The sequence below is a fragment of the Bacillus rossius genome, chromosome 17 (assembly GCF_032445375.1).
Source record: "Bacillus rossius redtenbacheri isolate Brsri chromosome 17, Brsri_v3, whole genome shotgun sequence".
NCBI lineage: Eukaryota > Metazoa > Arthropoda > Insecta > Phasmatodea > Bacillidae > Bacillus > Bacillus rossius.
Window position 1 is genome coordinate 26648496 of NC_086344.1, and position 27676 is coordinate 26676171.

The 27676-nt window shown below is 39.4% G+C and overlaps 1 protein-coding gene across 7 annotated transcripts in view; it reads right to left on the reverse strand.

The window, feature by feature from the left end:
- LOC134540822 (kazrin) overlaps positions 1-27676 on the reverse strand; it is a 352698-nt gene that overhangs the window by 56166 nt on the left and 268856 nt on the right. For all 7 annotated transcript variants that reach the window (XM_063383782.1, XM_063383780.1, XM_063383783.1 and 4 more), the window contains 5 exons: positions 24208-24295; positions 21001-21176; positions 15479-15672; positions 1706-1894; positions 39-197 (listed from right to left, as the gene is read on the reverse strand). In XM_063383782.1, the coding sequence (XP_063239852.1) occupies positions 39-197; positions 1706-1894; positions 15479-15672; positions 21001-21176; positions 24208-24295 (806 nt within the window). The remainder of the gene's footprint in view (positions 1-38; positions 198-1705; positions 1895-15478; positions 15673-21000; positions 21177-24207; positions 24296-27676) is intronic.

The following is a 27676-nucleotide window of genomic DNA, read 5'->3' on the forward strand; positions in this document are numbered from 1 at the left end:
TATATCCTTACCTGCCGATTCTACTTCATCACCCTCACCTGTCTATCGTACTTCATCATCCGCAGCAGGTGGATCCCGTGCACGATCGAAGCCTGGTGGAACTTTCTCGTGACGCCGAGAAACTTCTCAAGCTCCTTCTTGCTCAAATGGTCCAGCATCCTTGCGTCGACCATGTTCGTGGCGAAGTTCTCAGAATACTGGGAAAGTTAAACCACAGCCATTCAGCAGCGAATTGTTTAAGGTTTCTCAGCAGTCTCTCATCAGATAATAACAACAGATAATAACAAGGTCCCAGTTACACAGAATTAGTCAAGACATAATGAATTCATTTTGTGAAATGATTCTTGATAGTAAATCAAGTCAAACTTATAAAAATATATATTTTTTAAATTAAAACTATTTTAATGATGCTGGGGACACCTGAAATGGCAATTTGTGTTTTTATTGATTTAAAAAGTCATAAAATGAATTTTGAAAGTAAACTACACATGGTTACCCCAAATAAGATGTAGTGCATGAAATTATGTATTTACTCAAATATATTTTATTTAAATTTTTTTTCTTAAGAAATGCTTTAAGATTCTAAAAGTTAGCAATATACTAATCAAATTAAAAAGTAATTCTCACTCAAACTGCTCTCATGTATAAGACAATCTTTTGTTTTCATGTGTAACATCTTGGCACTCAATATATGGAATTTTGCAAGAGTAATTTTGCAATTGGAACAGAAATGTATTACTACGGTGCTGCCATCTGTGGCGGATGGCACGAACCAAAGTTCACAAAGACACAGGAAATCTTTATAGTATTAACTGTTTAACGAATTTTAAAAAAGATGCGGAGTACTTTAACAGAATTCACTGTAAAAAATCTGGTACAAAGCTGGGGTTTAGTATTTTTTTAAAGTCTTTTTCACTTTTATTGGAGGAGTTTCATTATAAAGTTTAAAATTTTGGCCTGCTGACCAGATCATTCAATAACAGACGTAGCTGCAACTCTAGTGACGGGTGCAGAAACTGCGTGTGATTTGTGTCCAGAAAGGTAGTCGAAAACACAGTTCGTGCACACTTATCAAACTCAGCGTCATTCTGAATAATTGTGTGTCCCGAGCCTAATAAGGATTGCGAGTCAAACGCACTGCCGTATCTGTCAGAAGGTACTGGCCAGGCAGATGGTGCTCGATCACTAGAGACAGGTGTTTTTCGCGAAATCGTGAAATATTAACGAAATTAATATACATAAACTTAAAAAAACGCGAAATCATCAATTACTTAGAGAAATCACGAAAAAATATTTAAGAAAAAAAAAACACAACTGAAAATAGCTGAACGTCCGTATTTTGACATTACTCGATAACAGCAGTCCATTATAATCAATTGTTAACGACTTTCGATATGTCCGGGAAGTCGCTTTCGTGTCGCGCCGTCGCCACTCGCCCACAGTTTGTCGAAACGTCGCGGACGTAATCAAACGTTTTTTATCTGCACGACAGCCACGTCGACCGTTGTTTAATGTTCGCCCCGGCGGTGTAATTTGCATGCATTATTTTAAAGAATGTTGAAATACAAGAGTACAAGCCTGTCATGACTGAAACGGTAGGTAATCGAAACTCAACATCCTCTGTGTCCCTGTAATTGTCCTCCAGGCAGAGTCCCTGATGGCACGTGATCCCACTCCGGGGTAGGGGGCGACGGCAGTGAGGTACCTGCGCCAGGCCGAGGTCCGGCAGCCACTCGCTGGACACCCAGGTGTGCCCCAGCTGGGCGATGCAGGGGTAGCGCACCAGCGAGGGGTGGCGGTGCTCCTCGATGGCCAGCCGCAGCTTCTTGCGGTGCATGGGGTGCGCGATGCCCAGCCCCACCTCCAGTTCCACGTCGCTCAGCTCCAGCAGCACCTGGGGCAGCCACCCCGGGGGGTACTCGCACCGCTGACACGCAGGTCTCCCACCTCCCAGGGGCGCAACAACTAAATTTCCAGGGGGAGGGGGGGCATTATACCTTTCTATAAAGAATCATCGATCCCCCCCTATTGAAGCGGGCAGGGGGTCCGGGGGTCCTCCCCCGGGAAAAATTTGTCTTTCAAGGTGAAAAATGGTGCTATTTAAGCAGTTTTACTATCTAAAAATTGATTACACAGCACTTTCTCTGCCCCCGTTTGCCCCCATTTCAAGGTTTCAGGAGGGGGGGGGGGGGCAAAATACCCTTGCCCCCCCCCCCCCCCTCTGTTGTTGTTGCGCCCCTGTGACACACCTCCGAAATCATTTTTAAATTTTTAAAGCTGGTCAGTTATAAGTAGAGACCGGAAAAAATTCGCGGATTCATTTTGTGATAGGCTGAAATTAAACATGTGCTGGTTCTGCTATTGGCTCGCAGTTAAACTGGAGCCCTCTGGGCCAATGAGAGACCATCGACCAAAGAAGCGTCGAATCACAAGCTACCCAGTGGAGACGCCTCACAATTTAGTACCCGGTGAACACGAGTGTTTACTTGAGAAGTGCAGAGGATAATGGAGGCTATCCTAGAGGTCATTGAATCTGCGAATTTTTCCGGTATCTAATTATAAGGATACGTCACCCAATAAAACTCATAATGGTGACCGCTACACACTCGTCACGTACTCAATTTCACCGCCAATGTTTATCTAGAAATCTGGCCAATTGTCAAAGCACCCAAGACCATTCCAATATTTAGTGAAGTGACTAGTATTTATGACTAAACTAAATGTAGTTGAAAGTTGTACATTAGTTTGGACTCACTACGCTGATCGCGTAAGATTTAAACTTTTACTATTAGGCACATTCTAAAAGTTAATTCACAACAATGAACAAAAAAAAATTAACAGTTAAGTTACACAGAACAAAGGTCGTGTGCACATTATATTATCAACATGATTTCGAATATACTGATTCACAACTATATTGATTACGATCGTGTGCATGTGCATGTGCATTCCAAGTGAAACTTCCTCGCCGAGGTGGCTACAATTCCGATCGCACGAGGGGAATTGTTAGGTACACGGTGGGGGAAACCGGCAGAGGAGAGCGCGTCAGCGGCGACGCCACTCCGATGCTTGCCCGAGCGATCGGAAGGGAAGTCGGCAAAGGAAGAGGGGGGAATGAGTATGTAGCGGAGCATGCTGTATGCTATTTGTAACGGCAGGAAGGGCCGGCGCGTCCACACAGGCAAACTAGGCGACCGCCTAGGGCGCCAAGTAGCTGGGGGCGGCGCAGCACGACACATAACAGCTGATATAATATGTTTAACGATTATTGTAACTAGATGAAAATGGATTTTTGTAACAGTTTGGAATGTTTATATTGATATAAGTAATTATTTAAAGTCCACGGTGACCTGTTTATGATTTGTAATAAGTAAAAAAAAAAAAAAAAAAAAAAAAAAAAAAAAACACAAGCCTGCTTACATTTGATTGTTGACAAAATCTTAGGCTTACATGATGTATTTTGAGGCAAGGAAATTTTTTTTTCGGGTGTCCGGGTGGGTGGGGGGCAATAAGGTTTTTCGCCTAGGGCGCCAATTTACCTTGCACCGGCCCTGATGGCAGGAAGGGGAGACGGCAGGGGAGAGGCAGCAGTGATGCTACGGAATACCCGTAACACTGCTCGTGTCTGTCTACACCTCAGTTTTTCGTAACGGCCAACCATTGGCACTACCATATTTCTTTTATTTATTTATTTATTTATTTATTTTTTTCATTTGAGATGATCCCAGCATCAATACTAGTCTTAATTATTATCTCTTGTTCAGTAAAAAAAAAAATTACTAATAATTCATCTTCAACTTTACCTAATAAGCAAGAAGTTTTAATTCTTTCGTGCGTGGACTCCACGTACTCACATTTTTAATATTTTAAAAGACGAATGACGACCTGTGAGTAGCCATAAGAAAACGTCGCAGTTCCGACCCTGTTAAAACCTTTTATTGTTGAACCACTTCAACGTAGTACCTACTTTTATGTCATTTTCTTGAAAGAAAAATGCCTGACTATGCTATATTTTTTCCCTTTCCCCCGGGCATGGGCGCCCTTGCCTGACGAGGGGAGGGACTTGAAACAGCTGTGCAACTCGCTGGCTCCAACTGCTGCAAATACTACAAAGCGAGTATCAAGTCGAATGTTTAAAATATTTGAAGTCAAATCAGATTGCGAATATTGTTCTCGGTGAAGCTATATTACAATCATATTTTAAAATACAGGATTGAAATAAAAACAATAACTGTTTAACATTTGTAACGTTTAACCAATTGGGCCCTATGTATAATATAATTCAGTAAAAAATTACAAAATAACCATCATCTTATTAATATTAAACATTTGTAAAAGCAAACAGAGTGCCAACCTTTTGGTTTTTTTTAAGTAACCAACCTTATACAAGCAAAACATTAACAAAAAAAAAAAACAAAAAAAACTAATTATCTTCATGATTGAATCTTAAGCTTCTAATAGCAAACTTCCTGGCTAAGTCAAAACAAATATTAAAAAGAGCTTCGACTTATTCGCTTAGTCGATGCTTTGCACAGGCCTACTATTATTTGAATTCTATGTAAATTTTAAACTCATGACCACTGAGAAAGCTAAAGATACTCCCTTTTCTGGGAAATACAGGGAAGTGGTCGTTCCATGGGCTGTGACAATCAGCCCCTTAGGACTAACGATCTAACTCTACAAAAAAAAAAAAATGAGGGATGGTAAAAATAATCCATTCCGATCTGCACCAGACTTTCAAAGTTGGTTCAAATTTTTAAATATATTATTGACCGTTTTCCGTACTACTGTATTGTGTGTAAAGATTTTAAAAGCCTGTACTCTGGAAAAAAAAAAAAAAAAAAAAACAAACAGAAAAAGGCTTAGAACTTATTTTTGATGATTTTTCAAGACGTCAGGAATGTGTTAAAACGGACTTTTAAGGAACCACTATTACTCAAAAATTTTGGCCTCTCATTTAACAGGAAGACGTTTTTAAGCAAAGGTAAAACCTAGAGCTACTCTATTTAATACTCATACCGAGCTCGTGCAGAGCTTGCCAAACAATACAACTGTAACTAGCAAGATTGAATTACATGGAGTTCAACTATTACATACAGTGAAACCCTGCTATAATGTTTCTGCCTAAAATGTTTTCCTGCTTATAAACACTTTCCCCATAAGGACCCGGTATTTATTTCCTGTATATAATGTTCCACGAATTATGCATTTCCTGCTCATAATGTTTATTTTTTAAAATTTCAGAAATGCAAAAATTTTTTTTCAAAATATGTGTATTTTATACATCAAAGGTACCTACAAGAGGAGAACAAAACCAAGTTTTTGTAATAAATGTATTTTATACCTTTGTTTACAAAATTTTTTGTCACCTTCAAAGTACTCTCCATTACATGTGATGCACTTGACAAGTCTTTTTTCCAACTGTTTGAAGCACCTCTGGATCTATACAAACTTTGATATCTTCAAGAGCCCTTTAAACATATTTGACTTAATGAGTGCAAATAAAAGTAAATTTATCCATTAAATTGTAGATTTCATTTCACTCCTTCTTTGTATCCATACAAAATAGTGATAATTCAATAAAAATGATTCAATTTTATTCATAAGAGTATGCAATCATTTCATCAATGTTTTGTTATTGTTGTATCAGTTAGTCTATGGCGAGTGTGTAAGGAGGAGGTTGTCTTGTACTGAATGTAAACAAGTTGAAATACAAGATTATACAGAAGAATGTACGGCTGTATTAAATAGCAATTAGTTTAGACGAACCCACACAACATGGTGTCAGAAGTGGGATCTCGCGTGTTCGCCGGTAGAAGATTGTGATGGAAAAAAAAACCTGAAGTGTAACTTGCGCCCGAGATGATAAACGTCAACATGGCAGACGGCGGCGAGGAAAAAAAAAAGTTGCGAATCATCACTAGTAATTGGGAAACAGCTTAAACCACCGGGGCCTCTGGATTTTACTGACCCTAACGCCTGGTTCAAGTGGAAAGTCCGATTCGATCGTTATCTAAATCTCAGTGGTCAGAACAAATGCAAGGATGAAGAGAAGATCGACTTATTAATGTATGTGTTAGGGGAGAAAGCGGATGAAGTGATAGTCACGTTCGAGAAACCAACGAGTGGGTGGACTTACAAAGAATTAGTGCAGGCCTTTGATAGACACTTCAAGCCTCGAGTAAATATAATTTTTGAAAGATTCAAGTTCAACTCGCGAATTCAACAAAAAGGGGAAACTGCGGAACAGTTCATTACGGCCCTGCATAACCTCGCCGATCACTGTGATTACGGCCCCTTGAAAGACGAGCTTATTCGCGACAGAATAGTGGTCGGGATGCAAGACGTCTCGCTAAGTGAAAAAATGCAGCTCCAGTGTACCCTGACCTTGCAAGATGCCATTAATATGTGCCGCCAGGGAGAGTTGCAAACATCACAGTCACAGCAGTTGCGTGGAAATCAAGAGCAGATAAATTACATACAGAAGAAGGGACCTTCCAGTAAATCAGACACAGGTCAGAATCGTAGGTTCAGTGCCCGTTTTGAGTCAAAAAATCTACGTCGAAGCTTCGATTCCGGGGAACATCAGGGAAGTGGTCAATCATCTATGCAGAACACTGGAAGTTGTGGGAAGTGTGGACGGACGCACAGCAGAAATAACTGTCCTGCCCAGAACATTACATGCTACACGTGTGAACGCCAAGGGCATTTTGCTAGGATGTGCAGGACCAAGAAAAATCTTCATCACATCTGTGAACTCTCGGATCCAGATGGAGAACCAGACTATGTGATAGGAGTTATAAGGGACACTCAACAATCTAACCCATTTAAAGTACACCTACAAGTGGTGGAGCTGGAAAGATCGGTGGAATTTTTGATTGATACGGGAGCCGATGTCACCTGCATGCCAAGCGAGATGATGGACCCAAAAGACTTACAACAAGGAACCAACATTAGTAATGTATGCGGGCCAGATGGGCGTAGTCTGGATGTAGTCGGTTACAGGAATCTCACATTGCAGTATCGAGGGCGTAGGCAATTAGTTAAAGTGTATTTTATTGGAAAATTGCTCCATCCGTTATTGGGTAAACATGCCATTCAAGCATTAGACGTGGTTCAAGTGGTTCACCGAGTGAATGTAGAAGCAGAGTTTCCAAATCTATTCTCTGGTCTAGGTAAATGGGAAAGTGACATGAAAATTCACCTTCAACCAGAAGCTAAACCGTACGCATTGACAAGTCCAAGAATGGTGCCCCTGCCGTTGTTAAAGAAAGTGAAACAGGAACTAGAGAGGATGGTCCGACTGGACGTTATCACACCAGTGGAGGTTCCGACCGAGTACTGCGCTCCTATGGTGGTAACCGCCAAAGGCGATGGAGTAAGGATTTGTGGTGACTTCACTAAACTAAACAGGTACGTCCACCGACCAGTGTTCCCTATTCCAAAGATCCACTATACCTTGGCACAACTGAAAGGGGCTAAGATCTTCAGCAAATTGGATGCTAACTCTGGATTTTACCAGGTGCCCCTGAGTAAGGAAAGTCAACCCTTAACAACATTCATCACACCATTTGGGCGGTTTATGTATAAAAGGCTCCCATTTGGGTTGAACTGTGCACCTGAGTATTTCAGTTCAAAAATAGCACAAGTACTTGAAGGTATCCCTAATGTGGTATATCACGTTGATGATGTACTGGTGTTCGGGGACACGGTTGAAGACCATGACAGAACATTGCGCCAGGTATTGGAAAGGTACAGTGCAACGGGCATTACTATAAACACAGAAAAAAGTGTGTTTGGAGTGAGTAAAGTTACCTTTTTAGGTCATGAAATATCAGCTGAAGGTATTAGGGTGGAGCCCAGTAGAATACAAGCCATTGAAAAATTTGCAGCACCTGAGGGTAAGCAAGCACTGTTGCGGTTTTTGGGAATGGTCAACTTTGTGGGTAGGTTCATCCCAAATCGTTCCGAAGTATTGCAACCACTGACCGATCTGCTGAAGGAGGGTCAGCCATTTGTTTGGGGTAGGGACCAACAGGCAGCGTTCATGAAAGCAAAAGACCTTATTACTCAATCACCTTGCTTATCACACTTTGACGCGGAGAAGGAGCTTATTGTGAGTGCTGACAGCTCATCATTTGGGCTAGGATTTGCACTGTTCCAGCAAAACACAGACGGAACACGAGATACTGTCTGTTATGGCTCGAGAGTTTTATCTAAAGTTGAATGTCGGTATGCTCAAATTGAGAAAGAGGCACTAGCGCTGACGTGGGCATGTGAAAAACTACAAGAATACATACTAGGCCAGCAAAATGTTACCCTAGAGACAGATCATAAACCACTCATACAGATTTTGATGTCCAAAAGTATTGATGAGCTTTCTCCACGACTTCAACGGTTTAGAATAAGACTCATGAAATACAACTATGTGGTTGTGTATACACCAGGGAAGCAGTTAGTAGTAGCGGACTGCCTGTCCAGAAGTCCGTGGCAGGAGGTGAACGTTGAGGACGAGTTGTTGACAGACACGCAGGCACAGATCAATATGATTATTAATCACCTGTCAGTGGCTCAGACTATAATGGACCAGATAAAACAAAACCAACAACAGGACTCAGTGTGCATCAAGTTAAGACAGTATACAAAAGGCCAGTGGCCAAGGAAAAATCAAGTTCCGGTTGAGCTCCAACCATACTATCAGTATCGATGGGATATATCAGTGGGTAAAGGTTTTCTGTTGAAGGGTAGTAGATTAATTATTCCAGAGAAACTGCAAACTTATGTTTTACAGCAACTACACAAAGGTCATCTAGGTATAACACGATGTAGGGCCCGAGCTCAGGAATCAGTCTGGTGGTTGGGGCTAAGCACGCAGTTACAAAATCTCATCCAGACATGCCCAGTTTGTGTGGAAAACCGGGCTAATGGAGTAGAGCCTTTTGTGGCAGAAAAGGTTCCTGACTACCCTTGGCAAAAAGTAGGGGTCGATTTGCTGAAATGTCAAGGGAAGTGGTACCTGGTGGTTGCAGACTATTATTCAAAGTACTTTGAGCTAACCGAGTTGAACAAGTTAACTGAAGCAGTTGTTGTGCAGGAGTGCAAAAACATCTTTTCTCGATTCGGCATCCCAGAGATAGTGAGGACTGACAATGGTCCTCAATTCAAAAGTGCATTTTTGCAGTTTGGTCAGTCATATGGTTTTCAGCACGTCACCAGTAGTCCCCTGTACAGCCAATCTAATGGGTGTGCGGAGGCAGCAGTAAAGACTGCAAAAAGACTTCTGACGAAAGGAGGGGACATTTACGAGGCCTTACTAGCTCATCGCAGCACACCTTTGGCTGGGGGCATGTCGCCCCTGGAAATTATGCTAGGGCGAAAGGTCCGAACATCAGTACCGTCGTTGAACTTACACAATGATACAGTCTTCAAGGGAGTGAAGAACCACTTACAAAAAGAAAAGGAATACCAACGGCAGTGGTACAACCGGCGACACAGGACACGGGACCTGGCCCCCTTACAAAATAAGGACAGGGTATGGGTAATAGACAAAAAAAAATATGGAGTGGTGGTGAGCACACCCGCAGAGCTACGAGTTCCCAGAGCATACGTCGTGGAAGCAGAAGGAGGCAGGTACAGACGTAACAGATGTCATCTGGTTCCCGCCCCTCTGAAGTGGCCACGAGACAGACCAGGGTGCCAAAGTAGCGACTACGAAGAAACTGTATCAGGAGGAGATAGTCTAGGAACCAGTGAAGTTGTCAGTGGACCTAATAGTAGGCATGGGCAAATGGGAAAAGAAGTGGCAACAGATAGTGTCCAGGCAGGAGAGCCAGCCGTGAGCCAGGAATCGGGGGGACTGGAGTCTGACGATGAACCGGAATGGTTGGGCTGGGACAATCGATCCCAGCAGAATGTCGGGGTAAATGTACCGAATTCGAGAAAATCTAGTAGAGTAAAGACCACTCCCGGGTGGATGAAAGACTATTACTAAACTGGGGGGAAACCAGAACAGCACAATGGTGAATGCAATAATGTAGCAGGTATTAGACGAACATAGGTTATATTGTGAAAGGAAGAACTGGGGACTCTCAGCTGTGGGGTGTACATAGTAGTGTGAACTTGACTAGTACGTTAGCATGTAGCAGTGATAGGAATGTATAGTAGTAGGTGAAAGGTAACTGGTGTTTCTGTATAAGGGTTACCTAGTCAAGAGTATTAGTAGACTGTGAAACTTAACAAAAAGGGAAAGATGTTGTATCAGTTAGTCTATGGCGAGTGTGTAAGGAGGAGGTTGTCTTGTACTGAATGTAAACAAGTTGAAATACAAGATTATACAGAAGAATGTACGGCTGTATTAAATAGCAATTAGTTTAGACGAACCCACACAACAGTTATGACGTCACATTAAACTATATAGCCCAGGAATTTTAGTGTTTTACCTAAAAAAAAAATGTAGTTTTGAAATTTGGCACAGACGTTCCTTTGGGTGTTAAAAATTGATCCTAAAAAGTCCCCATCTCTCAGATGCCGGCTTCATACTTTTTTAAGGCAATAAGGGCGTAAGTGCCGAAATATGCATATCACGACTGTTGCGCGAAAAATATACATTCTAATATATCAAAATTTGGTCAAAATTTTAAAGTTAAGGGCCCTTAGTCCTTAATCATTCGTTTTTATTACTTTATACACCGCAAAAATTATCTTATAACCTAATTTATACTCAACTAATGGAAGTAAAATGTATCACTGCTCTATACAATCACCAGTTACATCAAATCCACCACTGATAGGCACAAATATACCTTTATAAAAGTTTTCCGTTATTTTATTATCTTTACATTGGTGGGTCAAAAATGTGTATGCGATAATAATTGACTGACATATTAAGGATAAAAGGAACTACTGCACAACAATGGGTTTTTTGAGCAATTTAGGTTAATATTGACTATAACATTTTACCAGAAATAAAAATAATGTAGGTTTCAAATTTGGCACAGACGTTCCTTTGGGTGTTAATAATTGATCCTAAAAAGTCCCCATCTCTCAGATGCCGGCTTCATACCTTTTTAAGGCAATAAGGGCGTAAGTGCCGAAATATGCAAATCACGACTGTTGCGCGAAAAATATCATTTGTTGTATCGTAACTTGTATAAGATGTGAAGTAAAAGGCACTTAGTTGTTTAACATCCATTATTGTTGCATAATACATAGCAAAAAAATGAAACCTGATCATAAATCAATTAATGGAAGTACACAATAAAAAAATTAACCAGTCCATTAAAGGTCCTCTTCATCTGAACCATCATTGATAACAACGTTATTGCATGTTGCCCCACGACATTTGGCACACATAATACCACACTACAGTCCAGCCCGCACACACTCGCATTTGTAGCTGCATTCACTTTTACAGTTACATGATATCAAATTCAGGAGCTGTTCTGGAGCTGGATGAAAGGATGTTGTTATAGGAACAAGTGTGCCACTCACACTTTTCCATCCCCACTCAACAGGATCTAATGAATGGCCCAGCCACTCTTGCACCTGTAGGTAAACCTGAAGAGAATGCTGTTCACATGCGGCACTGGTTGCTGGAAGAGAGGCTAGCTGGAAAGAAGCACTAACAGGCATCTTTGCTATCTTGCAGGTATACATGTATACTATAATTTCATCCAGAGTGGAATAGTTATCATGTCCCTGATACATTGCAATTGCAAACTTTTCTCCAGCTGCAATAACGATCTTCTTGTCCGCATGTGGACATGTAAAAACATATACTGTTCTCCGAATGGAAACATCGGTCTTGATGATGTTCCATGCTTGCTTCTTTCCCTTCCCGAAGAAAGCACTGGTTGTATCTGATCCGGTAATAGCATGACTAAACAAAATATAGTTTTTCATTTCACCAATGTCCTGCTGAGTAGCTGATATACTGTAAATCTTTCCTGTTGTCTTGCTTGAGGGTGGATGGACAATTTCAATGTGTGCATCTTCTTCTGACCTCGCAGTCAACATCGCAAGTATGTCTGTATCAGTAGCTATTACTTTTACACAACAGCTTGTTGAATACTGAAGAGCAATAGCTGCTATAGTGGTATCAGCATCTCCTGAGCACTGAATGGCGTGATGACATGAAGTTCGAAAATAAGTTACTAATCATTTTATTAGCCCATTTTTGTTATGGCCATTCCTCAGAAAGTCCATTTGCGTCGATGTAACAACATTGTTAGCAGCTATTGAAATATCGGTGGAAGACCTCCCTGCAGAACGCCACCTTCACTCTTCCTCTTTAGTGGTTAACTCGTCATAACCATCAAACACTACAGTTGCTGTCACAGAAAAATGTTTTTGGACGAATGTAACATAAGCCTCACATATTTGACCAAATGTAGCAGGTCTTGGCTACACAACCACATGCAAGAGGTATCCTCCATCGATTGTTGTACCGTAGTTCCTTGTAATCCTTAATATGTCAGTCAATTATTATCCCATACACATATTTGACCCACCAATTTAAAGCTAATAAAATAGCGGAAAACTTTTATAAAGGTATATTTTTGCCTATCAGTGGTGGATTTGATGTAACTGGTGATTGTATAGAGCAGTGATACATTTTACTTCCATTAGTTGAGTATAAATTAGGTTATAAGATAATTTTTGCGGTGTATAAAGTAATAAAAACGAATGATTAAGGACTAAGGGCCCTTAACTTTAAAATTTTTACCAAATTTTGATATATTAGAATGAATATTTTTCGCGCAACAGTCGTGATATGCATATTTCGGCACTTATGCCCTTATTGCCTTAAAAAGGTATGAAGCCGGCATCTGAGAGATGGGGACTTTTTAGGATCAATTATTAACACCCAAAGGAACGTCTGTGCCGAATTTGAAACCTACATTATTTTTATTTCTGGTAAAATGCTATAGTCAATATTAAGCTAAATTGCTCCAAAACCCATTGTTGTGCAGTAGTTCCTTGTAAACCTTAATATGTCAGTCAATTATTATCGCATACACACGTTTGACCCACCAATGTAAAGATAATAAAATAACGGAAAACTTTTATAAAGGTATATTTTTGCCTATCAGTGGTGGATTTGATGTAACTGGTGATTGTATAGAATAGTGATACATTTTACTTCCATTAGTTGAGTATAAATTAGGTTATAAGATAATTTTTGCGGTGTATAAAGTAATAAAAACGAATGATTAAGGACTAAGGGCCCTTAACTTTAAAATTTTGACCATATTTTGATATATTAGAATGAATATTTTTCGCGCAACAGTCGTGATATGCATATTTCGGCACTTCCGCCCTTAATGTCTTAAAAAAGTATGAAGCCGGCATCTGAGAGGTGGGGACTTTTTAGGATCAATTTTTAACAACCATAGGAATGTCTGTGCCAAATTTCAAAACTACATTATTTTTTTTAGGTTTGCTCGATTTTTCCCTTAAAATGCCTAGGCGTCCATGAACCGACTTTACAGACAACCAATTTTTCTTTTCTTCGTTTTCTGGAACAGGTAAACGTTGCACGGGGCTAGGTCTGGTGAATACGGAGGGTGGGGACCGACAGTCCACCCCTGAGAGGCCAAATAGTGGTCCACTCGTAAGGTCGTTATGTGGGGGCTTTGTCGTGATGAAGAAACAAGTCACCTCACCTGATCACCAAGGTTCCTGGCGTTTCCTCTGCACATCCTTTCACAAACGTCTTAAATCTTCCATATAAAAGTGCAGTTTAACAGTCTGACCAGGGAAAAAAAATTCCCATTGCACCATTCTATGAACTTCAAAAAAGACAATGATCATCGCCTTAACATTCCAGCTCATTTGTATTGATTTTTTTTCTTCTGGGTGAGTTGGGAGTCTTCCACTGGCTTGATGCTTGCTTGGTTTCTGGGTCATACCCGTAACACCAACTCTCATCACCTGTAATGACTTCGGTCAAAAAGTTTGGATCACTTTCAATCTCTATTTTCAAGCCTTGGCTCAAATTCAATTGAATGTTCTTTCGATCCTGTTTGAGAAAGCGAGGAACAAATTTAGTGGCAACACGTCTCATTTGCAAGTCCTCAGTCAAAATACGCTGGCAAGAGCTCCAACTCACTCCTGGCTCTTCTGAAATGTTATCTATCGTGAAACGACGATTCTCATTGATTTTTTGGTGGATTTTTTCAATGTTTACATTGTTGAGGGATGTTGAAGGGCGCCCAAAACGAGCATGGTCTTCAACACTCATCCCACCATGTTTAAAGCGCCCTAACCACTTGAAAACTTTGTGTGCAACTTATAGCATCCTCCCTGAAAGCCTGTTGAAGCATTTGGTAAGCTTTAATTGCCAATTTTTAAAGCAGGAAACAAAATTTCAAACACACTTTTTGTTCTTTGCCATAACGACTTCAAAGGTGGAACATGATAACAGTAAGAGAAAAACAATACTATGAATCTATGATCAAACGTAACCTACAAATGATGCAGTCTGGGCAGCTGTTTAGTGAAGGCATCTAACCCCATCTAGCGAGAGAACTCTCTACTTCTACTAAATCTACGAATGGCAGCGCGCTCTCAGTCTAGATTTTTTTTTGGGTCCCCCCCTTGTATATTCGCAGCTAAGTATCTGTTGGCACCTTCATCTTGGAAAACAAAATAACAAATCCTTTCATTCCTTGCCATTCTGGTGTGTTTTCAGATGTACATACATAGTTCTACAATATTTTAGTTAGTGAACCGTTCCACGATGACACAAAAAAAAATAATGCCTTTTATATTGCTAATAGAGTTGAATTATTTTTTCATTCGTGGATCTAAATCCACGAGAAACACATGTTCAAGTGGCGAAGGAAACGGGCACAGGCATTTCCACTCCAACTCTGGCGTCGTGAATTGCGAAAAACCATTTTACAGAAATGTGGCAGTGTATCTGTAAAGACAAAAGAAAATGTGTGTGCTGAACGGTTCATGAAGTTAAAAGAAAATTGTTGGCTTGGTTTTAAATTAAATACACACGTGATTTTTTTAATACATAGGCCTATGTAATTTTTTAAAAATAAATGTGTGATTTTTTTTTTTTTTTTTTTAAATAACATGTGGTGAAGTTTAGTGTGGGACTGGGATTCAAGATTCGATGACAAACACTGAGGATTCGAACAAAGGATTCGGATTCGACCAAAATGTGGATTCGTCCCATCCCTAGTTTTTAACAAAATTCGAGCATCGAGCGAAAACCCACCGGTGGTTGTTGTTTTTTCGCACTGACAAGTGAAGTCTTTGCATCATCTGTTCTGCCGGATATTATGTAGTTTAAATCGATAAGTCCGACTGCTTCACCTGTTCTACCCGCTTAATTGATATTCCCTGCTTATGATGTTTTTCTTTTTGCTCCCTTTGAAGAACGTTGTAACAGGGTTCTGCTGCATGGTACTGTGTTGTGCTCGTGTCCCGGGAGGGAACGGGGGGAGAGGGCGGTCGGGCTCACCTTCCCGCTCTTGACGTTCTCGGCGCAGCGCGGGCCGTACTGCGGCATGCCCAGCGCGATCTCGAGCCAGGCGAGCACCGTGGGGGCGCGCCACCGCTCCATGGGCACGGAGGCCGCCTCGCGCAGCAGGCGCAGCTTCTCCGCGTAGCCCTCCTCGGTGAGCGGGGACCAGCTGCGGTACGGGTCCCCCGGGTCTAAGGCAACCGGGTCCCAGTCCACTCCAGCGATCCTCCCCTTCCCGCACGACTCCACTCACGACCCTCCCGGAGGGGAAGCCTACAACTCACGTAGCTTCGGTTCCCCGCCACGTTCGCGCAAACTTCGGACTTCTCTCGAAAATTGAAATTAAAAAAAAAACGAAGGGTTTGGGTTTAGGTTCAGGTCAGGTCGGTCACAACACGCTCGTTTTCCCATCGGAAACTTCCGATTTAGCGGCTGAAGTTGCGTCAGTACCCTGAAACAACGCAAAACTTCGGAAATTCTTCTCGAAAAAATTCTTGCAGGGATACCGAAGCTACGCGAGTTGTAGGCTTACCCCTCCTGGAGCTGGAGCGAGTCTTAAGAGTACTCGCCAGAGACGTGCAACATATCTGTTACCTCGGCAACGAGCAAATTCCACGTGTTCTCCTGTAGCAAATGAACTTGGACACAAACTTTAAACGGAGAATTCTTCAAAAACAGTTGGCATGTCCCTAGAGTTATTCAAATTTTACATATTGAAACATTTTGTACATTACTAATTTAAAAAAAAAAAAAAGATTGAAAATATGTGTCTCGAAAATATGGTGGAACTTCGTGATTCATCCTGATATATTGCTTTTGTGAACATCACAGTATTTGTGCCGTGCATAGGCATTAAATAATGAAATTTTATAATTATGCAACTGTCCTTTAATTCTTTTGTTTTATAATTTATAGTCATAAAAAATGACTTAAAAAAAACAAACATTAAAATGGTGGCATTACAATTTTGACAACCCTTAGTTACTTGATGTAAGTTTTTGGACATACGCCATTGCTAAGAACTTTTTCTGTTGAAGAAAAACTAATAAATAAAATAAATAAATAAAAATAAAAATACTCAAAAAAAGATACAAAAAACACACAAAATTAAGCAAACAATTGCTGTTGTCAACAAGGATATGAACACCACAAAATATTCCGAAACAGGAATATGGTCAGCTAACAAAGAAAAAACAAAGAAAAATGTACTAAGAGAACGAAAAAATCCCCACAAATGATGACAACACAAAAAATAAATATGGACTTCAAACAGCATTCCGTTCTAAATCTACTATTAAAAGTATTGTTACCAAGGTGAAACCAGCCACAGAAAAATTACAAACTCACAACTGTGTGTATCAAATCCCCTGTGAATGTGGCCACATGTACATAGGTGAAACTGGCAGAGCTCTATCCACCCGAATCAAAGAACACAAAAACAACTGCAAGAAGGGTGAAACCCTAAAATCCAGACTTGCTGAACATACATGGGAAAATAGCCACAAAATTCTCTGGGAAGACTCCACACCACTCATACAGGAATCCGATAAAATAAAAAGGAAAATCAAAGAATCAGCCTTCATTATTAGCAATAAAAATATTTTCAGCCAGCAGAGCATTGAATTAAAAAATATGTGGATCCCTTTGATAAAGAGAGAAACATCCCTGCAGCACAAAACAATAGCCAATACTCAACCCACCATAACCAATCTGCTTTAACTACATGGTGCACAGCCAATGGGGAGACAGCTCGTCTGTCATTGGCTGAGCAAGATGTAGCCCTTTCTCTGATAAATACCCTCATTTTCCAGCCCCTTCTCAGTCGCACCTGTGTTTCCGTACCATGTGCGTCTCTGCCTGAGGACGGGAGCAGATAGCAGTTCCCGAAACGTCGCTTGTTTCTGTTTAGGTAAAACTATTGTATTTGTTTGTTTTTTCGTTTTGTCATGTTTTTTGTCTCGCTTCAACTGTTGTGCTGAATTATTTTGGGTTTCAACATTTTTGTGTTGTCATCATTTGTGGGGATTTTTTCGTTCTCTTAGTACATTTTTCTTTGTTTTTTCTTTGTTAGCTGACCATATTCCTGTTTCGGAATATTTTGTGGTGTTCATATCCTTGTTGACAACAGCAATTGTTTGCTTAATTTTGTGTTTTTTTTGTATCTTTTTTTGAGTATTTTTATTTTTATTTATTTATTTTATTTATTAGTTTTTCTTCAACAGAAAAAGTTCTTAGCAATGGCGTATGTCCAAAAACTTACATCAAGTCATGCACTCCCATTGCACAAATCTTTTAAAGATAAAACCCTTAGTTAACATTGAAATGTAGATATTGTGCAGCATTTGTCACGCTGTAGAGATGCAACAAATTGTTAGCTTACATATATTCAACGCCATGTTGAATACAAGAAATTCATGATGAAATTTTAACTTTTAAATCTTAAATGTCGAATCAGCTCAATAAGGATAAGGGGTTTGTTTGTAGAAAGTACTGATTTCCATCGTTTGAGCAAAAAAATTAAAATAGACATACATATACTTAGAGCTGTAATAAGAGTGTTAAAATTTTTCAGGTAAATTTTATTTCAATGTACCTACTGGACTGCAATTTTTAGTTTAAAAAATTCTTAAAAGGATAGCGCTGCATTCGTAATGCTTTAGAGAACCAACAAATTGTTAAATATCTTTGATGTAATGTTTGTTCCAACACAATTTCCCTGGCTCATTAAATTATCGTTATTATAAGCATGATTTTAAAGATTTCTTTTCTATGTTAAACTTTGTATCAGAGTTTCGTATTATAAGTGTATTTGCAACATGAGAACACACATATTTGCTCATTTCCAAGGTTATAATGTTACAGGTTACACATTTCCGGTGATTACTGGAAGACTTGCTTACATTTTTCTTTTTAAATCCTGGGAGGGAGGGGTCTGGACCCCTAGGACATCCCCCCCCCCCCCCCCCATTCTGGCTGCGTACCTGGCCATCAGGAGCCACATGTAGTTAACCCTGTGAGGTGACACGACAAGTCATATGTATGGGTGTGCGAGTATCCAAAAAATTTGTATTCAAACTGAATAATTTAGTATTCAGTTCATAATAATATAAAATAGAATAATTATTTTTTTTAAATAATTCATTACCGACAGATGCAGAAAGTGGACCTAATCACAAAAAAAATTTAATGAAAAAAAGTGTGCATAGCATGTATGTATAAGCCCAACAATATTTTTTCAGAAATTTAGATATATTTTCTGCAAAATAATACACACATGATTTTTATACATAAAAATCAATAAAATTGATTATAATTTAAAATTATTAAAAGTATTATTTTTAAATGTTGCAATCAGGTGAATCACCGAAACAAATTAAAAACCTTAAGACTTTGCTGGTTTAAGTAGTATTTACCCGAAAATAATCTGACTGGATATAATGCGACCCTAAAATTTATATAATGAAAATTATATGAATTATTAAATTTATTCCACATTTAAATAGACCCTTTCTAGTGCCACTTTCGTCAGTAGAGTAATTTATTTGCGTGGTCTTTTTTGAAACACCAAGCTGCAGTTAGAAAAAAAAGTGTTTTATGACATTAGTTCAAAAACGGCAGCTGTTCAGAAAGCAGAGAATGTGGCGATATAGGGTGGTCTGGTCCCCAGCAGCCACAGAGAAGAGCAGAGAGAACCCAGTGCTCCCTCTCCTCCCCCCTGCATCTCTCATCCTCACGCCTGTGCAGAGGTGCAGGAAGCCCCGGACTAAAGTGGCACAAGTAACGCAGTTCACAGGCAGAGCGGGTAGTTCTTCAACTCAGCTATTACCAGTGGCAAGATACAAGTTTGTGATTATAACAGGACCTCCACTTTTAATTTACACAGTTTTGGTAAAAATCAGAGCATTATAATCACGTAAATACTCTACATGTTTGCAATGTTACAAAAGTATGTAAGCTACTGTTAATTACATTGTTAATTAAAACTATTAATTATTTAACTGCGAGTTGTATCAAATTGGGATCCAATATCCAAGATCACTGCCATTATGCCGTACTGCATAGTGATATATATATATTACTTGGTATTAGTAGGGACACCTGTATTTCGCGATTTCATTTCATGCCAAGGTATTTCACAAAAAACACTGTAGCTTTTTCTAGGAGTCGTGGCAAATTGTGAGGATGCAGCAGTACGGTGACCACATTCGATTCTCATTGGCCCCGTCAAGAGCGGGACGACACCTCTCGCCGACCTCGGCCGATAACCCGCAGGAGAAAAGCTGCAGTATTTTGTGAAATACCTCGACACGAGATGCGTTCGCGAAATACAGGTGTCCCTGGGTATTAGTGGCAGGGTGACGTAGCTAACACACATTTCTGACACTTGTTCTTGTTCATGGGGGGACTCCGTGATTCGCCGAGCTTTCTGATGCACGGCGCCTTTCCGTGCCCTCGTTCCCGGCGCGTGTCGGGACGGTGTCGGGACCACTGGTCCGATTTGAACAATTCTTTCAGTGTTGGATAGTACATTTATCGAGGAAGGCTATAGGCTATATTATATTATCAATAACATTAGGGATCCTTACTAAAAGTCCAATTTAGAATCAAATGCGTTGGAGGGGGTAAGATACAACATGCAGTACACGTACGCAGTGTGTGTCGACAATGCCGCAGGCGCTAGAAGTTTATTTCCTATTGCCTATTAATATTGTTGCCACGCACTAGATGCCTTATCATTCTTAATTTTCCCATACAAGTAAAAAAAAACACCCGTGTGATATTAACAACGAAGCAATCAGTACCCTCATAAGAGTTCAATTAATATTTAAATACTTTTTTATCACTTTAAATCGCAAACCTAAACTATTGTTTTTTTTCCCTCTCTCTGTGTTTAATTTGTTTTTTTATTGCCCTTTTTTTCAAGTATATATCGCGGGTGCGCGGGGAATAAGGGGATATGTCAAAATGTCATTATAAATGACTTATCCCCTTTTTTCATGCACGAAAACTATCAGTTCGTGATGTAACTCCGAAATGTTCAGTGACATGGAATAACACACAAGGGTGCTAGACTTAACCCATTTGGACCATTTTGTAGAGCTTTTTCTCCTTTTATTCCATACCATTAAAAAATTTTTTTTTTCGCCAACATCTGACTTATCCCCCCTTATTCCCGCGCACCCGCGATATATTTTACAGACTTGAAATCCTGATGGGCTGCCCATCCAAGGGGCAAGTTTTCAGGATTATTTAAATTCTTAAAAGGAGCGTGTTTTCAGAAATTGGATGGGCTGCTTTTCCAGTCTCTGTACAAATAAACCACCGTCAGAAAAATCCTGAATGGCTGCCCTTCCAATGGGCAACAATTCAGTCGCCCCGTAGGGTGACATAGCTAACACACGTTCCTGACACTTTGTTCTTGTTCGCGGGGCGACTCCGTGATTCCGCCGAGCTTTCCGACGCACGGCGCCTTTTCCGTGCCCTCGTTTCCAGGGATGGTGTCGGGAGACGGAACCAACCTTCCTGGCTGCTGGGGCTGGCGGCCTTCCTGTGCCGGCTGCGCGCGAACACCCGGGAGATGCTGCCCCACGTCCCGCCGCGGCTCCCGCCGCTACTGCGCGCCTGCTGGGCCTTTCCCGCGCGGCGTGGCTCCGTGTCTCCCACGGCCGGCGCGTTGCTCAGCTGCTCCACTGACCTGCGGGGGCCCCCGACACACTCCGGCCGTGCCACTCCGCGCAGGTAACCAACCACCACCCGAGGAGCCTCGCCAAGTCAACCCTGTGAGGCGACGTGCACGGGTGTGCGAGTGTCCAAAAATTTTTTATTCAAACTAAATTTTATTTGTAGCAGAATAATACATTCGTTATAGTCACGCAATACATATCTGTATTCAAACTGAATTTTATTTGTAGCAGAATAATACATTCGTTATAGTCACGCAATACATATCGGTATTCAAACTGAATTTTATTTGTAGCAGAATAATACATTTGTTATAGTCACACAACACATATCTGTATTCAAACTGAATTTTATTTGTAGCAGAATAATACATTCGTTATAGTCACGCAATACATATCGGTATTCAAACTGAATTTATTTGTAGCAGAATAATACATTCGTTATAGTCACGCAACACATATCTGTATTCAAACTGAATTTTATTTGTAGCAGAATAATACATTTGTTATAGTCACGCAACACATATCGGTATTCAAACTGAATTTTATTCGTAGCAGAATAATACATTTGTTATAGTAATGCAACACACATCTGACTTCCAATTAGTTCATACAATTTTTTCGTAAATTGTTACGAGTGTTTTCAATAATTGCTGATTTCCAGTGTTTTTTTAAATATTATAGCACTTAAGATATGAAATATAATATTATAATTTATTTCTGTTCTAATTTTTTTTTATCAAGTATGAAATTACTATGAAATTTATTGCGTTTGAATACAATTTTTTTTGGATACTCGCACACCCATGTATGTGACTGTTGTGTCACCTCACAGGGTTAACTTTGTGTGGCTCCTGATGGCCAGGTTCGTTGACACGGGGGGGGGGGGGGGAAGCGGGGGATTTCCAGGGATCCAACCCCTACCTCCCAGGATTAAAAAAAATTCAACAAAAAATTAGGGGAAGACTTTAGGACTCCCCAGGAATGTGCAACATCTAACATCCAAGAAACATTTTACACACAAACATTTCTCCAACACCTGTGACAAGTGTGTGAGTACACAAGAACACAGGCGTACGAATGTACAGGAATGTGCTGGGCCGTCACGGGAGGAAAAGCAAGGCCTGTGCTATGGAGAGGGAGGGGGGAAGTTGAGGTTCGAGACTGTAAATAGAATTCATAAAAATAAAAAAACCTTTTATTAGAGACAAGATTTTATGCTTTTATTTTTAGAGCCAATTTCATTTTTAAAACAAGAGATTTCGGTTTTAATGTTTTTTTTTTTTAATATTTTTTTATGAACTCTGTTTATTCATAGAGATAGCCCAATTTTCAAACAAATACGAAACTTGCTTGTTTGATGATACTTCACCAAAACAGTGCCATTCTGATTGAGACATGATGCACTTTTACAATATGATTATTTTTAGTAAGCATGTCTAACTACTGGGAACAAAAAATAAATCAGCAGGTATATGTGCGTTTGAAAAAGGACCAATGGTGTTATGTGAAAATTAGTTACTAATAGCAGTTGCAATATAAAAAAAAAATTCCACTCTATTTAGTAAGTTACATACATTTTGGTACTAATTCCATGCTAAATAATTTACATTGAATTTAATGTACTAACAGATTTATGTAATCTGAGTTGATTCATGATTAAGTATGCTGATTAATTTCATGATTGTTTTGTTTCATTTTTGAGCTTTATGGTGAATTAACTAGCATTTTGGCATTGTATGGTGTACTGAAAATTGAAATGGTGTATTTACAACGTTTTTTTGCTTAATCCCAATCCACCATACAATCTCGTCCCTACTTATAAGTTGTGCAAATAACTCAGATATCACATTTACAGTAATAGCCACAGTAACATGTTTTTAGATTTTTTTTTTTAAATAATGGATATTGAAATTATTTCAATCCTTATATAATCTAAAATTCAAAAATAAACCGGCTCGAGCGAGAAAGTGTTCCCAATTAGGCGCGCCATAGCGCAGCTCTCTCCTTAAATTTACCTGAAATACATAAATACTTAGGGGTGTGAAATAAAAAAAATTGGTTGTCTGTAAAGTCGGTTTACGGACGATAGTTTAACGTGACGCCATAACAAAACATTGATGAAATGACTGCATACTTTTATGAATAAAATTGAATAAGTTTTATTGAATTATCACTATTTTGTATGGATACAAAGGAGTGAAATGAAATCTACAATTTAATTAATAAATTTACTTTTATTTAAACTCTTTAATTCAAATATTTTTATTACTTTAACGAAGAGATTATTTTAACTATAACTTTTATACATGTTTGCTATTTAACTTCTTCCAATCTGTGTTATTCTGTTAAGGATAGGACGATGATAGGAAAAGTAGGAAACGAATGGGAGTGTTTCAAGTTTAATGTGCCTCGAAAAAGTCAAATCGATGGTGGTTCCATCAATCGAGTGGAAGATAGATAGATGCGGCGCAAGCGTACAATGAGTGTAACGGGACACAGCGTAACGGGACAATGTGCGCAACGGGACATTTTTTTGTGCATGCAGCCGGCGTTCATCAATTTATTAGACGTTGTCTCGTCAAAAAGTAAAAATTTTAAAAAAATTCTGCTATTGGCACATGCCTCTTGTGGTGATGGTGGAGTGAGACACACACACACATGCACACACTCTCACTCACTCACACCAATACTCTCACACACACTCTCTCACACACATACTCTCACTCACTCTCTAACTCACTTTCTCTCACTCACTCTCTCTCACTCTCACACTACTGGCAGGAGTATTGAAATAACGTGGCTGTCACACAATGTTTCAGTGGGCAGTGATGGGGGAAGGACGGGGAAGGGTGAACGAAGCAAGGCACATCAGGCTTAAAGGAGAGTGCAGCCTTGGTCGACGTCACACCCAACACAAAACTGTTGATATTATATCTGATTATCTTGTGTTATAAATAAAGCTGGTGCTTTCACAGTTTACTGTAGAAAAAACAAAATCACCACAACGAATGTTCCACTGACCCAACCTTGAATGCCACTCACCTCGATAAAACACTGTTGTCGATCGACTTTGAGAAAGTGTTGGCGTTGAGCGGCGACAAGGAGGGGCTGCAGTCCTTGGGGGTCGTGGCTGCGGAGGGAGAAACACGACAGTGAGGCGTGAGCAACTCGCTGGATCCACCGTCAATGTCTGCACTAACTCACAGCCAATTACATGTAGCGAAGAGGTACAGCATGTCAAAAGGACAAACCAGGCATGCTATGGCCCAGCCACAATCAACACAGTGTTAGCACAAGGATTACAACGGACCTAATCTTAACTCCGTTCCTTTTGTTCATTATGGTCGTTTTAGCCTTCGACAAATTCACGTTGGCTATAGTTGGTAGTGTATAATTATAAGGAAAAAAAAAAATACTACTAACAGAATAATATACATAACTGCATACAAATTGCAAAATTAAATGCAGAAAATATTTTATTTTTATCTTTCCGAAAATGGACTGTAATGTTTATAGCCTAACTCCATTGTGTGAACGTAATAAAAAAAATAAAAAAAATATTCGGCACAATATGGTCAATACACACATTTTCTTATTTATTACAAGAGTACAACTGTTATGTATTACGCTGTTTCATGATTGCGAAAAGCTGATCTTGACTGTGGCCCCGTCTTTACCCAAGTGTTGCCAACATTATCATAACTACTTTATAGTTCAGCCCACATCACACATCATTAATATCGAGATGTCTGCGCTTTGCTCCGAAGTGTACTTTGTAAACAATAATAAGTAGGTTCAACAAAAATAGATGTTATTAATTTGACACTTTCATGATATTTTGTACCAAAAAAATTTTTCCTATGCATAGTTATATTTTAAGTCGGTGGATTATTCTCCGGCCCGAAAAAATTTGTATTCCATTAATTTAATCAGAGTGATTAGAGCCAATTTCGAAAAATATTGTACATACATGCTGTTAAACTACTGCTTGTTTTGAACAATAAAATAAAAAAAATTAGAATTTTTTTTTGCACTTCACAATTGCGGTAATCGAAAGTGACATGTAAATTATTTAATGTTTAGAACAGTCAGTTGTAGGAATTGTGCCAAGGATATCTTGAAACACGAGATGTGGAAGAAATTAATTCAACTTGGGACAATGAGGGTGGTCACACCAGGTTCGCTGGGCGCTAAAGGACTAAAGCAATTTGCAATGCTGGGAGCTAGGTTGAACAGAGGGCTGTATCGGGGAAGGGGGGATCACGAGTGGAAGATTCAGAGGGAGTGTAGACGGACAGAGAGAGGCAGGCAGGTATTCCTTGTGAGGACGGGGCGAGAGTGGAACGAGCTTGAGGGGAGGACACTGGATCTGGGAGGAGGGAAGGACATGCGAAGGAGGCTTCAGAGGGGGGAGGAGTGAGGGTGGTTGGGGGGTGGGAACTCCTTGCCACCGGGCGGATGCCCAATTGCAGGTGTAAATTATTATTATTATTATTATAATGCTGCTCACGAGTCGAGACCAGCGAACCCTGGGAGTGGGACAGTGGAAGCCCAAACATGTTTACCAAGTATTTACAAACACCAGACCACACTTTACTTTGAATTAACTGCCAAGCAAGCGCGTGGCAAGGGGGTGGGCGGAAAAACAAACAAACAAACAAACAAACAGATCTGAAGATCTATTAAGAGGTTGGATGATGATATTTAAACACTAATTACGAAATAGAGACACTGTGTTATCTGTGAAAGGTCATACACTAAAACCTGTAGGATTTCCTATGGGGTTAGCACATGCAACTTGAAACTCTTACTGTTACATGTCATCTATCATTACAAACTATGGTTGAAATTTTTTTTTATATTTTTAATTTTTCCTTTTGTTATTGTTTAATATTGTATGGCCATAATTGAAAAGGTTGAATCACAAGAAAGTGCAATATCTTTCACTTTGAGCTTGATACGCCTTGCCGCCTATGTTTTCCTATCCTTGGTTGGTGCTGTATGTGTAACACACTGCCTTCAGCAGTCACTGTTATGTCTAATGCCTGGAATGCTGAATTTTGTATTTATTTTCTTCGCGTGCTCTTGGCAAAACACAGCCTCTTCATAAAAAAAAAAAAAAAACTACACCTGCCACTAAGCCACACAAGCTTCCAATAATAATTTCTAGTGAAGGGTCGAACCCACTTTTGCTCCAATCCGAATCACGATTTGAATCTTAAAATAGTGGCTCTAATCAAGATCTCAATAGTCGGGAAGAAAATAATGCATGAAATAATGTGTTTACATTTTTAGAAAACAAACAATTTTTTTTGTCAAAAATGTTCCCTGATTATTGTAGCTGATGGAATATACAACAAATCCTTTGATAGCTTTTGTAGGGATAGATAATGTAGTTCTCATCGACTACACAGGTTCTAGTTTTTTGTATTTCTTAATTTTGCTTCCTCAAATCTTTTGCCTCAAATATAAAATCTTCTAAATACTAAAAATTTGATGTATTTGAAAATTAGATAGGGGTATTCCTAATTTTTTACTATACCACCGTCACCAAATAACTTAAAGTATTGCATATTGCTTTTCCTACCACTGTAAAAAAAAACATTATTATTAATCTAATAATAAAGTTTTCAATATTTTAATTACCATTGTCCGCCTATTTTTTAACAACACTAAAACCAAAATTTCATTGCTGTTGTGTTTTTCACACCACACTTTATCATCTGCATGAATAGAACCACGGGAAGTACTGTGCCCGTGTTTTTAATTGTATTTCATTCTAATACTCGTATAATTAACTGTTTGATAAAAAAATAATTAGTGTCATGGGTTGGAGGATTAAAAATAAAACACGAAACTAAGCATGTGGCCACTAAAATGTGTAACACACTCCGAATTGACTCTCGATTTGTACGTTGCAATTTTTAGTTTTTGGAGAAACAAAACAAACTGGCCCTGTTGAAATTGTACGTTCCTGTTGGGTACACCAAATGTGAGATATTTCAGGTAAATACTTAGATAAAGCTTTTGCCACTGAGCAACACTAGCTAAAATAAACAAACTCTCAAACCAAATAAGCCATCCGTGATCAATGGGTCGATGCCAACATTTTTTTTTCAAATTTTTGAACCTGTGTTTATGAGCTCACTGATTTCCAATACTGTAACTATACATTTATTTGAAGACAATTAACATACACAACTTTATGAATACACACTTCAGTAATGCAACATTAACAAACAATTAATAAGTTGTATGGAAACTTCAGAAAAGTATGTTTTGTCATTTTCCCTTACTTAGATTGTATGCTAAAAAGTACACAATATTTTAAAACAAAAATCATAGAAAATTTAAAATATAAATTTTGGTTAGTAACTTTTAAGTTGTCTTTCACTAAGGTTCGTCTCTATTCATGTCATATTATATTATGATTGTCTGAGTCTTGATATATGCTATGTCATGTACTCATGTGGTATCGTAGGTCATATTGTATTTTATCTCATCTTGTATG